Genomic DNA, 14,403 nt, shown 5'->3' on the forward strand with positions numbered 1-14,403 from the left:
CCATTCCACCGTCTGGGCGTGGCAGAAGAGAAGGTCCTCTGGGTAACAGTGGCCAGCCTAGTTGTGGCTGACTGGAGTAAACCCTTCCCAGAGGACCTGAGTGTGCAGGGCGGATTGTACGGGAGAAGGCGATCCCTCAGGTAGCCCTGGACCCAAACCATGTAGGGCTTTAAAGGTAATAACCAACCCTTTATACTTTCCCCGGAAACTAATTGGCAGCCAGTGAAGAAATTTTGAAGTTGGTGTAATATGGTCACCCTTAGGTGTACCGGTGACCAACCCGGCTGCCATATTTTGAACTAGTCGAAGTTTCCGGACTAGGCACAGAGGGAGCCCTATGTAGAGCGCATTGCAGAAGTCGAGCCCCAAAGTTACCAGCGTGTGCACTACCATCTTTAGGTCTTCCGACTCTAGGAAGGGGCGCAGGTGGTGTATCAGGTGACCTAAAGAGACAATAGCATCCCTTCTGGCTCTATGGATCCGTTGTCTCTGGCAGGGATCTCGGCCTGAGTCCCTTGCCATTTGGGCCAGAATGAGCTGGTGTTAGATCAGCCTTCCTCAACCTGGGGCGCTCCAGATGTGTTGGACTGCATCTCCCAGAATGGCTGGGGCATTCTGGGAGTTGTAGTCCAACACATCTGGAGTGCCCCAGGTTGAGGAAGGCTGTGTTAGATGGGCTCTGTTTCGACGCATGCTGGACCGCCCGCTTGGCTCCTGCTCATCCATGCTAGCAAGAAGAGAGTGGGAGGCAAGCCTGGCGTTAAGCATAGGCATTGCCGGGCACCATCAGCAGGGGCCCACTGCCAAGAGGCCCCTGACACAGCTTCTCCTCTTCACCATCGCAACCTGCTGGTCCACCTGCTTCTTGCTCTGGTCCAGACAAGGGTGATGGTGAGAAGAAGCCAGGAGAAGATGCCCTTGCTCCTTGGTTCTCTGCCTGGAAAACAAGCAAGTGGCAGCAGCCGTGAGAAAAAGGATGAGGAGGTGACAATGAGAAGGTCTACTCACTGAGGGAGAGGCCCTGGGGAGGCGGATCTTGGCCAAGGGGCCTCCAAAATCTAGAACCAGCCCTGGTGGGAGGGGAAGAGGGAAGAGGGAGGCAGGAGTGTTGGAGGGATCGATCTAGACAGATTCAGGGGAAACTAAAAACAACATAGAGGAAAGTGACTCTTATGTTAAATGTTGAGACAGGTCCCAATGTCAGAAGATGCTGGAAGGATAGAAACATAATGCAGCTCTCGCATGATTCCAGAATGGGCCACAAGAGAGCGCTCTGCACCTGTCTTTCCGTCCAGCAGCAAGCAGGCAAAAACCAGAGAACTGCAGTCCAGGGCAAAAGCAAAGCAGAGGTTCTTCCAGATGGAGGGTTTTCTCATGCCTTCGCTCAGCCTCACTGACGGACTTCTCCAAGCGCCCCAGACATCGCGGCCTTCTACATGCAACCCTCCTGTGGTTTCCCACTGCTTCTCCCATCTTTCTCCTTCCCGCAGAAAATCCGTTAAGCATGAGGGCCTTCTCACGGGTAGCACCACAAGGCGACATCTATATCAAGAGTCTGCGGTCCATATTGGTGTTTTGTAACTTTCCCCATAGTCTGTTTCTACTAACAGGATCAAAAGCAACTGAGAGATCAATAAAAGCTGCATAAAGATGTTTCTTAGTAGTCTTAGTATATTTCCTGATAATATAATTCAGTGTGATACAGTAGTACTGTATCCGCTTCTAAAACCAGCTTGTTCTTCATGTATAACTTGATTCCTTTCTAGCCAATCTAGTAATTTTTGAAGTAAGTGCCTTGCATATATCTTTGAAGAAACATCTAACAAGCTGATTGGCCGATGGTTTTGTGGGTCATTCCTGTCACCTTTTTTATAAATTGGGAAGATAATGCGCACTTTCCATCCAGGGGGCTTTTGTCCGGTGTTGTTAATTCTAGCGAATAGAGCAGCAAGAATTAGCATCCACCATTCTAAATATGTTTTATAAAGCTCTGGAGGGAACAGGTCTTCTCCAGGAGCTTTTTAAAGTTGCAGACATGAGGTAAGAGTCTCCATGGCCAAGACGTAGACTCCGGCACCCTCCAGATGCGTTGGACCACATGCCCAGCAGCCATGCTGGCTGAGGGATGCTGGGACATGGAGTCCAACACACACCAGGTTGGGCAAGGCTGTTCTATTTTATATGTATGATTTTATCTGCACGCCACCCTGAGATACTTGTGATATAGGGCGGGATATGTTTTAATAAATAAATAAATATTTGCCGAATGGCTGCCATGGTGGAGCAAGCCCTCAGAAGTCAATACAGGTTGAAGTCCTTGATCCCTGGGGGAGCTGGAGGCACAAGGAAAGGAAAGGAATGGAAGAGGCGCTACACACTGTCGCTGGAAGAGCTGGTTCACACATTGCTTACAAGAGCTTTGCACGCACAGGTTGGACTGCAATTCCTGGCTAGCGTGACTGGCTTGAGAGTGCATAGAGCAGTAGCCCAACACGTTTGGAGGGGGAGCCAGGTTGGGGAAGGCTGTTGGGAGAGTCTAGAAGGGTAAGAAACTTGCCATAGCTCCGGTTTCAGAAACAAAGGTCCAGGGCAGATTTGCATAAAGCTCATGTGGAGAACCAGCTTTGCACAATTTGCATACAGGGTTGTTACAAGGTAGCTTCTGTGAGCAGTACTGACTCCATTTTGAAGCAACCCCAAACCCCACCTACAGACTGAGAGCATTCACAAAAGGCCTAGGTCAAGTTACTTAGGGAGGTTGTGGGCTCTCCCACACTAGAGACATTGAAGAGGCAGCTGGACAGCCATCTGTCAGGGATGCGTTAGGGTGGATTCCTGCATTGAGCAGGGGGTTGGACTCAATGGCCTTGTAGGCCCCTTCCAGCTCTGCTATTCTGTGATTCTATAAGTAACCATTTCCTGATAGACTTCTTCAAATGCATTCCCCAGAGACAAAGGTAGGGGTAAAACTAAGCAGAATATGAATGCTGGATGGCAAGAGTCATACCTGGTCATACATGTGCTAATGCAGCCCTGTTGCTGAACTCCAGGCTGCATCAAGTACAGCCATCATCCCAAATCAGCCTCTTTTGTTCCCATAGCAAGTAGTTCTTTAGATAAGATCATACAAAACCCCTCAAGTTTAAGGGAAGAAGGAATCTAGCTCTCTCTCTCTTGAACCAGAAACACAGAATATACTACACATTCCAGCTTGCACGAGCAAGCTGCCATGGGTGAGTGCTTCGCCTCGCGGTATTCTTTTCCTCTTCACCTAAGACCAGGAGTTGCAACGCTCCCCAGTTCCGGTCTACAGGAAAGGGCTGCAGCCCAGGGAAAGGTACATTGCCTTTAACGATTCCCTCTACTCTTTCCCCTGCTGTCTCTGTGTGTATGCTCTTAAGTCTCAAAAAGTCTATTTCTCAGTCTTGAAACTGCTTCTAAGCCTCTACTTGCTCAGCTATTTCCCCCAAAACTAGCTTGTGCCTTTGTATTTGTTTCAACCTCAATAAATGTGCCATTGTGGTGTTAGACCCTTCAGTGCTGTAAGTTTCTTGAGTAAGAATCGCCTTACTTAGCTGCAGACGCTCTATTGCCAATGTCAAAAGATTCCTTATAAGCGGCTGTAAGTCTCATTGGAACGTGTGCAAGTCTGTACACGGGTCTAATGAGAGCACATCACGTAACAGGGTGGACAGCTTTTTCTCACATCATGCCCCCAGCAGGAGCGGTTTCCCCATGCCCAGCCCCTCTTCCTTAATCCTGAGATACACAGCCATCTTCCACTATATGGCATATTATTGCGGAGAGTCTCTGTGGATACCTGTGGTACTTGGGTCAGCGGTGTGAGCTGTGTTGATCAATGGCTCTTGATGCTGGCAGGCTTCACCTTGCTGCTAGGCAGAGAGAGAGAGAGAGAGAGAGAGAGAGAGAGAGAGAGAGGCTGTGGCTCAGTGGTAGAGCATCTGCTTGGCACAATTGGAGGTCCCAGATTTGATCCCCGGCAGCACCTCCAAGTAGGGCTGGAAGGAAACCTTCCTGAAACCCCATGTCAACAGTACCGTGTTGACAGTACTGTGTGCTACTTTACAGAGGTCATTCCTCTGTTTGAAAGTCTGAAGGTCTGTCTGGTTCAAATTTGGTTTAAAGATTTATGGTTTATTTATTTAGGGTGCAATCCTATGCTGGACAGGGAATGTTGGGAGGTGGAGGACTGTGTAAACATGCATAGGACTGCACTCCTAAACTACTTCTGTACTGCTTGATAGCATAAGGTTTCTAACCGGTTTACATTTATTTATTTATTCATTCATTTATTTAAGCATTTTTATCCTGCCATTCAGCCAAAAAAGGCTCTCACGGCAGCTTACAAAAGTATTTCTTGACAGTCCCTGCCCACAGGCTTACAATCTAAAAGACATGACACAAAAGGAAAGGGGATTGGGAGGGAGGAGGAGGAGGGAAAGGAAAGCAAAGGAAAGTTCAGCAGTTACAGTTGACAGTTGGCAGCAGGAGGGAGGGGGCTCTCAGCTGGAGCTGGACCCAGGCACGATGGAGAGGTGCCTGGCTGCTGCTTCCTCCCTCACTGGTGGCCTCTGCCGAGACAGTTGGTAGCAGGAGGGAGGGGGTCTCTCAGCTGGAGCTGGACCCAGGCACGATCGAGAGGTGCCTGGCTGCTGCTTCCTCCCTCACATATAAATAAAATGCAGTCAAAAAGCCAATATAAGAAGAAGATACAATAACAGTTGCATTAAAAAAACCATGACAAAAACAGTAAAACAGAGCAGTGCAATTGATATGATTTGTGTTTAAAGTTCTCCAGAGTTTCTGCCTCTTGGGCCACACGTGGGAGAGTGTTCCGGAGGGTGGCTGGCTGCCACTACCAAGAACGCCTGCTTCCATGCTGTTACTTGACAGTATGCTGTTGGTCCTTTGATGACCAGCAAGGCCTCCTTGGGAGAACGGAGGGGTCAATTTGGTGTATATAAAGGGAGACAGTTTGCTAGGAATAAAGATCCCTTAGATGGGGAAGAGAGGCCTTGGAAAGCCGGTTCACATCAGCACCTGGACAACACACTCACTCAGCAGGTGCACAGATTACCTGGTCTTGGTGTCATGTATCCTATTTCTAAACACATACATTAAAGACATGCAAATTTTATGCAAATCACCACCCTCTATTGTCTTCTTTCTTTTGGCAATGCGCTCGTGGCCATCCTACACATAGACCTAGCCCTGCATGGGTTATAAGACCCACATAGGGTGACACATGAGTGAGGCCATAGCCGAGCCCCCAGAATCAAACACACAAACTAGCCCTACTCCCTGGAATCCATGCATACAGCATGCCCTTTGGCCACCCCACTCTTACTTCTTTGATTGACAGGAAGTTCAGGAGTGGAACACAGAAAAGAAACGGGAGCACGTCCTGGCACAATATGTGAGAATGTAAGAGCCCTGGTGGATCAGGCCAAAGAAAGGCCAATTGACTCATTCCCACAGTGGCCACCAGATGCCCCGATGGCAAGCAGACTAGGCAGGCTTGAAGTAGCAGCCCTGTCCTGCACTCCTTCCCCAATGAATCCAATTGCAACCATCTGTCAGGGATGCTTTAGGGTGGATTCCTGCATTGAGCAGGGGGTTGGACTCGATGGCCTTGTAGGCCCCTTCCAACTCTGCTATTCTATGATTCTATGATTCTATGAAGGTAATGACAGCAATGAACGTAATGCTGTTGGATGTAACAGCCCTCTTCTGCACTCATCCCCCAACGAATGTTGCCTCTGGTAAAAAATATGCCTCTTCTAGATCAGGAATGGGTAGAAGGTAGATAGGGAATCTACTGGAAGATCTCTGCCGCAGATTGACCAGACTCCTCGGACTCCCAAACATTTTGAAATCACAGCAACGAAAGAACTCTCTTCTCGTTTTGGGCAGGAAGATGGGTTTGTTCTTTCCAAATCAGGTCGCTCAAAGCAAGAAAGCTGTAAGGTTGGGGAACCAGGTCACAAGGTGGCCAAGTCTCCTCTTTTACAGAGGACTGTCCTTAATATGAAGGCATCCTCTATTTGAAGGGCTGTCCAATTCCAGTTTAAAGATAAAAGGCCCTGGAGAACATTGGTACTTTGTGCCTAAACACAAAGGCAGATTGACCTGAGGCAGATTCACACTGGTGCTTTTTATTGGTATTGAAGTGCACTGTATGACTGTTGAGGCACATGATACCAGTGTGGTGTAGTGGCTAGAGCGTCGGACTGGGAGTCGGGAGATCCGGGTTCTAGTCCCCACTCAGCCATGGAAACCCACTGGGTGGCTTTGGGCCAGTCACAGTCTCTCAGCCCAACCTACCTCACAGGGTTGTTGTGAGGATAAAATAGAGAGGAGGAGGATTATGCACACTGCCTTGGGTTCCTTGGAGGATAAAAGGTGAGATATAAATATAATAAATAAAACGCATACCGCACATTGCAGCAGTCTAGCCTGGATGTCCCTAGTGCATGGATAACCATGGCAAAGTCTATTTTTGATACACTGAATATGTTCTTATGTATCATTCTGGGAGCCTGAGATGTCTCCACCTTGTAGGGAAGTCAGATACAAAGCCGCAGAGCAGCGGCCGGCTAGCAGGGCCTCCTAAACCGGGAACGTGCCCAAAGCAAGGCGCTCCTCCACACGGTAAGGCATCACAGCTCGGGGTGGGTGGACCTGGCAGGAGAGGGCACTGTCAGCCTGGCAAAGCATGCCTGCTCCCTCCTCCTTCCTCTGCCACCGAGTCTCCCTGGCTCCACAGATAAGGCATGTCTCCTCCCTGCCTGTCTCCTTGGGCCTGGGTTTCTCTATTGGTACAGATCGGTATCACATTGAGCGCTTAGTCACTGAGACGTTGCAATCAGTCACCCCCACCCCTTTCCTCACACCCCTGCCAGGTCTACTGAGCCCATGCAGGTCTGCCCCAGCACAGATCAGCACCCACCCACTCTGGCAGGGGCTGCATGTTCTTCTGGATCAGGTCAGGATCACCTGGGCTCTTGCCTGCTTGCTCACCCACCTTGGGTCTTTGAAGATCAAAAGCCCTCTCTTGGGACTGAGCAGCCGTCAAGAGAAACCTTCCTTCCAGTACTTTGAAGGCTGCTTTCTGCAAGCCCAGGCAGGTGCTATCTCTTACTTCCAAGTGGGAGGGCAGCCAGCCACATTTCCTAAAAGAGAGGAATAAGGAGATCCAGGTGCCCCCCCTTAAACCTCAATGAGAGTCCCCTCCCTCCTTCGCAGGGATAGAAGATGCGTCTCTCAAGCAGAGCTTGGTGATGGGGTGTTTCTGGCTGCCTCCCCCCTCCCTGCACGCACACACACACATTCCTCTCTCCTCTGCCGTGCCTTCCTTCTCCCAGTGCTGCAGAGACCCGGCCCAAATGAAGTTAGTAATATGCAAATCGCCTGCTTTGCATGGGCCGCCTGCCAGGTTCCTAGGATGTAAAATAAAATAATAATAAAGAGAAGATTGCCGGGGATGAGAAGTGTGAAGGGGGTGCGGCCCGGCCCGGCAGTGTTCTCACCTGCCTCCATGTGGCAATGTGCATTGCCAAGCCAGAGGTGCAGGGAGCAGCTGGCAGGAGCAGTGGCGGAGGGAGAATCTTGGCCAAGGCAGGGGGAGAGGGAAGCTGGCAGCCCCACGGGCCACCACGTTGGGCAGGGGCTGGCCAGGTTGCGGCAGGTACTTCTCCTCCAGCAGGATGGTGAACCTGGACTCGGTGCATGCAGGTAAGGGCCTCTGGAGAGGAGGCCGGGAAGGCGAGATGGCTCTTGTTGTTCACCTGGAAGGCTGGAGCGCCAGAGGAGGGCTGGCTCCCTGTTTTGCCCTCCGTCAAGCCCTGCGGGGCAACAGCAACTGTCAGTTCCACCCTGGCAGGCTCCGGTTCTCTGCTCTGATCTCCCAGCCTCGTGATGCATGTGCATAGGTGTCAGATGAGGACCGCGGCTGGGGAATGCCAGATTAGGTAGGGTGGATTTTACGCGGGACAAGATCTCCTCCCGTAAAGTTGGGGAGGGGCGCATGTTAGGCATTGGATGGGGCATGTTCACTTCTCCCCAATCAGGGGACCCACAAGGGCTTTCGTTCCACCCTACCTGACAGGCGCTGGAGTTCAGAACGCAAGCGGCAAGGCAAGTTGTGCCCTTTGACCTTGAGGCTTTTTCATCCCTCTGCTCTCAGATATCCAGGGGCCGGTGGGGCACAGGTGACTTCTGTAGCAAAGGAAGCATGCTCTTTGCATGTGCTCAGGAGTTATGGCCCTGAATTAAAAGAAGGGGGGAATGATTCTGCACCCAAGCTATGGCTCAGAATGTGTTGTGTGGAGCGTGGTGGCTAAGAAGACAGGAGGCGTGACTTGTAGATCTAAGCAGGTGGTAAACAGTGAGAGAGAGCGTGCCTGGTGTCCACATGGAGGGATTGTTTTCCTTGGTACCCTCCGTGTGTGTGTGTGTGTGTGTGTGTGTGTGTGTGTGTGTGTGTGTATAAGGAAAATAAGTTCTATCTCTGCAATTCTTTTAGAGGTGATGCTGACCTGCCTGATCTCTAACATTTAGCTATCTCTGGCTTCTACCGTGTACCTAACAGAAGCAATGAAGACCGACCTGGGCTTCTGCTGCTTCCTGCCACATAGGTGACAGTATAGATATACAGATTTGACATACAGAGAGAGAGAGAGAGATACACCCTCAGCCCTTTAGGGGAAGACTGACAATAGAAAGGCAGGCAAGGGGGGGGGAAGGGAATTTATTTCAGTTTGAGAGAGAGCTAATTAGACTTTAGCTTGATTTGTTTATTACATTTCTATACTGGCTAAAAGCTGAAACTCTGGGCAGTATAGCTTTGGCCCCTATTTTTGAGTGGAGAACATGAAACACTAACAGGGCCCCTGAGCATGTGTTGAGTGCTTTCTCCCTCGTTACTAGGTAATCCTTTATCGCCTCCCTTGCTCGACAGAAACTCACATTTGGGGGAAGAGATGCTGATTTCTAAAAAAGGACTTCTCATTTTAGAAATTAAGCCCTGAACAAAGGAGTCCTGACGAGTAATAAAAAGGGCACCAGGGCACCGTTTGGGTTCAGGTTCCATCTTTCCCTGGGATACTTCACCTGTTTGGGATTCAAAAGCAGCCATGTGGCATTTCAGTGCTGTCTCCATGCCTTGCAGCCTGTTATTACCTGAAATTGCCTTCTCTGCTCATCACTAACCGTTTGAAAGCTTGGGGATCTCCCTAAGCAAGCGAATGCACGGGTTTCAAGGGAAAGGCGACTGTTTGAATGTGATGCTTCATGTGATCTCTGCACAGTTCTTGATGCTCTGGTAATATCTAGGTTAGATTACTCAATGCACTTCGCATAGGGCAGCCTTGGAAGACGTCTCAGAAACTACAACTAGTTCAGAATGCTGCTGCAACACTGTTGACTGGGAACTTATTTCTCACTTTCTGTTTGTTTCGGGGCCCAATCCAGAGTGCTGGCATTGAACTCTGATGCCCTAAATATAACCAGCTCATCTGAAGGACCAAACTGTTCCTGTACGAACCTCTTCAGCTATTGAGATCTTTCTTATATAGGCCAGTTTTTTCAAAGAGAAGTGGGTAGCTTGCAAAAATGAGGTCCTTTTTCTTCTCCTGTAGTGCTACATCCCCAGAAGTCCAACCCCATATCTGTTTGCCTGGCACCAGTTCTACTGAACTTTAGGTGCCGGTTTAAAACTTTCCTGTTTATTTATTTTTATTTTATTTATTTATTTTATTACATTTATATCCTGCCTTTTTTTTCCTCCAAGGAACCCAAGGCAGCGTACATAATCCTCTTCCTCTCCATGTTATCCTCACAACAACAACCCTTTGAGGTAGGTTGGGCTGAGAGTCTGTGACTGGCCCAAAGCCACCCAGTGGGTTTCCATGGCTGACTGGGGACTAGAACCCGGATCTCCCGACTCCCAGTCCAACACCTTAGCCACTACACCACACTGTTTATTGGGGCATTTAAGGGCAACTTCTGCTTTAATTTATGGCAGGGATGAGGAAGAAACTTATCTCCAGATGTTGTTGGGCTGCAACTCCCACCATCCTTTACCATTGTCTACAGTGGTTTCAGCTGATGGCAGTTGCAGTCCAAGAACATCTCGAAGGCCACAACTCATTTATTTGTTGCTATTTTAAGTTAATATGTTGCTTTGCTTCATGATCTTGATTGTTGTTTTTATTTCATAGTTGCAAATTTCATAAACCTAGAGAGCCATTGGGTTTGCAAGACTGTTGTTGTTGTTGTTGTTGTTGTTGTTGTTGTTGTTGTTGTTATTATTATTAGCCTTTACTTGTTTGGCAGATATACCTAGAGCAATGAGTTGGTTAGTAGAGCAGGACTTCCAAGTCTATCTCTGGATCAAACATCTGTCATTGCATCTGTACATAAGTCTTTCATGTGTATCTCAGCAAGTACAACCGCAACCTTCAGCCTGTTTTTCTGTGCTCACGGATCTCTTTGTCTCTAGGGAGACTTCAACTGCTCTGAATGTTGTGTGTGTGATGGATAACAATCCAGGTTCTGCCATGTTCAAAGGAACAGTGGGCACTTTGTCTAAGCACCAAAGGCTATAAGTTCAAGAACATGGCATGAACCAGAAGGCCACCGGCTGACTGGCATATTTTAGAGTTTTGTGATAAGCATAATTACTTTGCCTTTTCACAAACATGGCGACCAGCCATTGTGGGGTGGGGAAAGGGATCTCGGATATGTGAACTTCGAGGTCATACATGCTGGCAAATATAACAAATTTATGCTTCCCACAAAATTCTGACATGCTTTAGCTGGCTTTTGACTTGTCCTCTTTGTTTCCAATTCTTTGGTAGTTTTGCCATGAAATTATTAAACTCAGGCCTTAGCTAGACCTAAGGATTATCCCAGGCAAATGGAGGGGTCATCCCTGCCTGCTCCTGGGATCCCCTGTGTGTCATTTGGATGCACAGGGATGATCCCAGAATGATCCCAGGATATAGGCCTGGTCTAGCCATGGCCTCAGAGAGAGAAAAAACATGCGAGGATTAGAAATTTGTTTACTGTTTAGCCAAAAAATGGGATTTTCAAAACTATAGTCAGCCCAACACACAAGTGGCGGTGGCGGTGACAATACTTTAGTCATAGAAACAGTTTAGAGAACTGATATTGCTTAGTGGTTAAGAACATAAGCTATGAACTGGGGAAGTCCCTAGTTCATCTTAGCTATAAATCTCATCTCAGCCAAAAACAATTTCTTTCTTTCTTTCTTTCTTTATTGCATTTCTGTACTGCCCAATAGCCAAAGCTCTCTGGGCGGCTCACAAAAATTAAAGCCATTCCAAGTATAAAACAACAGTACAAAACCATATTATAAAATACAATCTAAAAGCACAACCAATAGCAATGAGCTGCAAAAAGTATTACTCTAAACACTCGAATCGCTGCAGCCACAGGTATTTATGTACACCATGGCTTCTGGTGTCCCATGCACAAGCACCATCTTGTTCGGTGGAGTACAAGTGGCCATTGCAGTGTAAAACTAACTGTGCCCTTCCTTTCTGTTTTCTGCAACTTTTCAAATGTTTCTGCGTACATTATTTTTGAAGGGATGTGCTCTTTCTACGCATCCAATTAACAATTAACAATGGAATCCTTAAGGATGCCCAATTACTCTCTTGATTTTGAATTTTTGTATTAATTGGTCCATTGTCACCTTTCGTTGTCTGTTGTTTCATTGTTCTATGTGTTGTTGAGATATATTCAAGTTAGATACAAAATGGTGTTTACATGCACAGTTTGCTGCAGTTTTCAGTCCCTTCAGTTGATCTTTATCTTATCCCTACATGTATAGGTGCATGGATCAACTACCGTGTGTGTGTGTGTGTGTGTGTGTGTAGGGGAGCAATCTTTGATGTTATTGTACATATGTGATTGCATGAGGTTCTTTTTTGTATGATGTTTTACAAATCTGTAAGAACCTATATACAAACTACAGAACACCACAGAGAGAGAGAGAGAGACAGAGAACCACAATCCCGTTGAGATTCTTTTGTAATGTTTGATCCATGTGCAGAGGAGAGGAACATGCAAAAGAATTAAAGGTCTTCCTGACAGCTGCAGCAAACTGCCCATGCTCCAATTCAGCAATATATTTTTGAGATTCTCCATTTGCAGGTACATTCAGCAAACCACTGTGGGTGTGTCTAAAGGACAGGAGAGAGCCTCTGACCCATGGAGTTTCCTTGGATATTTCCCATGTGCAAAAGCCTTTCCAGGACACCGAGCCCCACCCCTTGGGGAAGCCCACAGTTGTTTCCAGCATGCTGATTATAGCATGTTCTATGTCAGTCTTTCCTCACCTGTTGGACTCCAATTCCCATCATGCCCCCAGCCACCATGGGCATTTGTTGTGGTCCAACAGGTTGGAAAAGGCTGGCATAGGACATGCTAGGCTTTTGTGCTCATGAATACAACCTTCAGCAGCACACAAGAATGGCAGGTAAAAGCCACATTGCAAATGGTGGCACAAAAAACTAACCTTAGAAAACTATCTATTCTATTAGATGAAGAGCTGGAGAAAATGGTTGCTTCAAATAGCATAAAATTCACTGCCAGATTATAAGTATTCAACAAGGTCCATAGCGTGTTTCCTGTGTTCTGGGGACCATCGCATAAGTCCAGCTGTAGCAGAAAAATTATGGCAAAATGCTGAACAGCTACAGAATGTTCATAGATATTTCTCCATGCTGAAGAAGGAACTCACTTTGGACTTTTAAATTCAAACTGGTGCTTGCCTCTTTAGCAGTACAGATGGCTACAGTGAAAACTAAAAAGAACAACCGCACCCTTCACCCCTAGGGATGTGCCAATTTTGTAAAATCCATTCTGTCTGCATTTTGTGGGTTGTCAGATGCCCCTTGTTCTGTGGTCCGTTCACTGGCAGAATCATTCCCCCCCCCCCCGATTTCATTAATTTGGGCAAATTCACAAATATGCAACTCCCTCCAAAACACATAGTTTCATGCTTTAGCATATGGACGAAATGTGCATGTAGGCCTGTGGTTTGTGGTGGTTTTTAGTTTAGGAATTATCCTACAACTACATTTGCATAAAATTCCAGAAAGTTTTAAAAAGGGGGGTCCACAAGTCTGCAATTTGGAAAATGTTGGTCTACAGCAGAATCCATGGGTCAGATCCATAGAAACCCAAACACACTGGATTCCATTGAGGGTTTTCCTGACATCCCTACGCACTCTTAGGTACTACTCTTTGGCTTGTTAGCAAAGCCTGCTACCAAAGAGGAAAGTCACTTTTGAGTGGTCGTACTGAAAAGTGGCTAGCCTCTTCGGCAGTGCCGTTGGCTGAAGTGGAAGCTTCAAAGGAATCTTCTGTGTAAATCTACTCTTTAGTCAGGCAGGCAGGCTTTTCCTTGCAGTCCAGCTGAAGCCAGGGAGCTGTGTGGGAAAGCTGATGGGTGAAACTAGGTCTGTGTGGTAATGAAACTGACTTGTCTGGCTTCCTTGCGCAAGACTCTGAGATCTGTCTCTCGCTCGTTGTTGGTGTTAACTATTGAAGGCATTGGAGTTGCCTCAGGAGGCACCTGAGTATTTGTTCATGCAGTAATGATAATTTGGGAAAGGGGCATAGGACAACCAGCTCCTTCCCTGGGTAGCAACCTCCCTCATAAGGAGCTCTCCAACTTTATGGTTTCAGCCCCAAAGATTCATTTTGTGCCAAATGCATTTCCAGGACTACTCTGCCCGCAATTCATTTGGTTTATAGCTTCAGGTACGAAGAAGCTTTCAGACTAGGGACTGAAAAAGTGGTTGGCTGATTAAACGACATGTGACAGAACCCTCTTATGGTAACTGGGTTGTTTGATGTTAAATCAATTTAATTATATCTGGCAGGTGAGCAACATCCCCCCGGCATCCCAACCACAGATCTGCATTCTGTTCCTCTGTACTGTGGCCAGACTGTCATTAGGGACAGGGGCACTCCTGGAGTGTGCATGCTCCAACTGGGAGTTCCTGAGGTTGATGTACTAGCTGGATGTTTCAGACATGCAAGTCATCCCTTAGCAAAAAATAAAAAAATAAGAAAGGTCCCAAGTTCAATCCCTGGCATCTCCAAGTAGGCCAGGAAACACCCCTGCCTGAAACCCTGGAGAGGTGCTGCTGCCAGTCAGTGTTGACAGTATTGGTCTAGATGGAACCATAGCCTGACTCAGTATAAGGCAGTTTCCTATGCCCTATCCCTTACCTTTGCACCAGTTGTCAGGTGATAAGCATCACAGACTTTACTGCATGTAGATTGTCATTTCATTTATTACATTTCTATACCACCGAATAGCTGAAGTTTCCTGGGAAGTTTATG

At 47.5% G+C, this 14,403-nt stretch overlaps 1 protein-coding gene across 5 annotated transcripts in view; it reads left to right on the forward strand.

The window, feature by feature from the left end:
- POU2F3 (POU class 2 homeobox 3) overlaps window positions 1–14,403 on the forward strand; it is a 334,798-nt gene that overhangs the window by 229,676 nt on the left and 90,719 nt on the right. For 3 of the 5 annotated variants that reach the window (XM_063138991.1, XM_063138992.1, XM_063138993.1), the window contains exon 1: window positions 7,586–7,755. The exons of 1 other annotated variant lie outside the window; for it this stretch is intronic. In XM_063138991.1, the coding sequence (XP_062995061.1) occupies window positions 7,728–7,755 (28 nt within the window). In that variant the 5' untranslated portion in view covers window positions 7,586–7,727. Of the gene's footprint in view, window positions 1–7,585; window positions 7,756–7,798; window positions 7,992–14,403 lie in introns of those variants that run through there. One more of the 5 variants, XM_063138995.1, reaches the window with a different exon arrangement.

This window comes from Elgaria multicarinata, chromosome 12, assembly GCF_023053635.1.
Source record: "Elgaria multicarinata webbii isolate HBS135686 ecotype San Diego chromosome 12, rElgMul1.1.pri, whole genome shotgun sequence".
NCBI classification, from domain to species: Eukaryota; Metazoa; Chordata; class Lepidosauria; order Squamata; family Anguidae; genus Elgaria; species Elgaria multicarinata.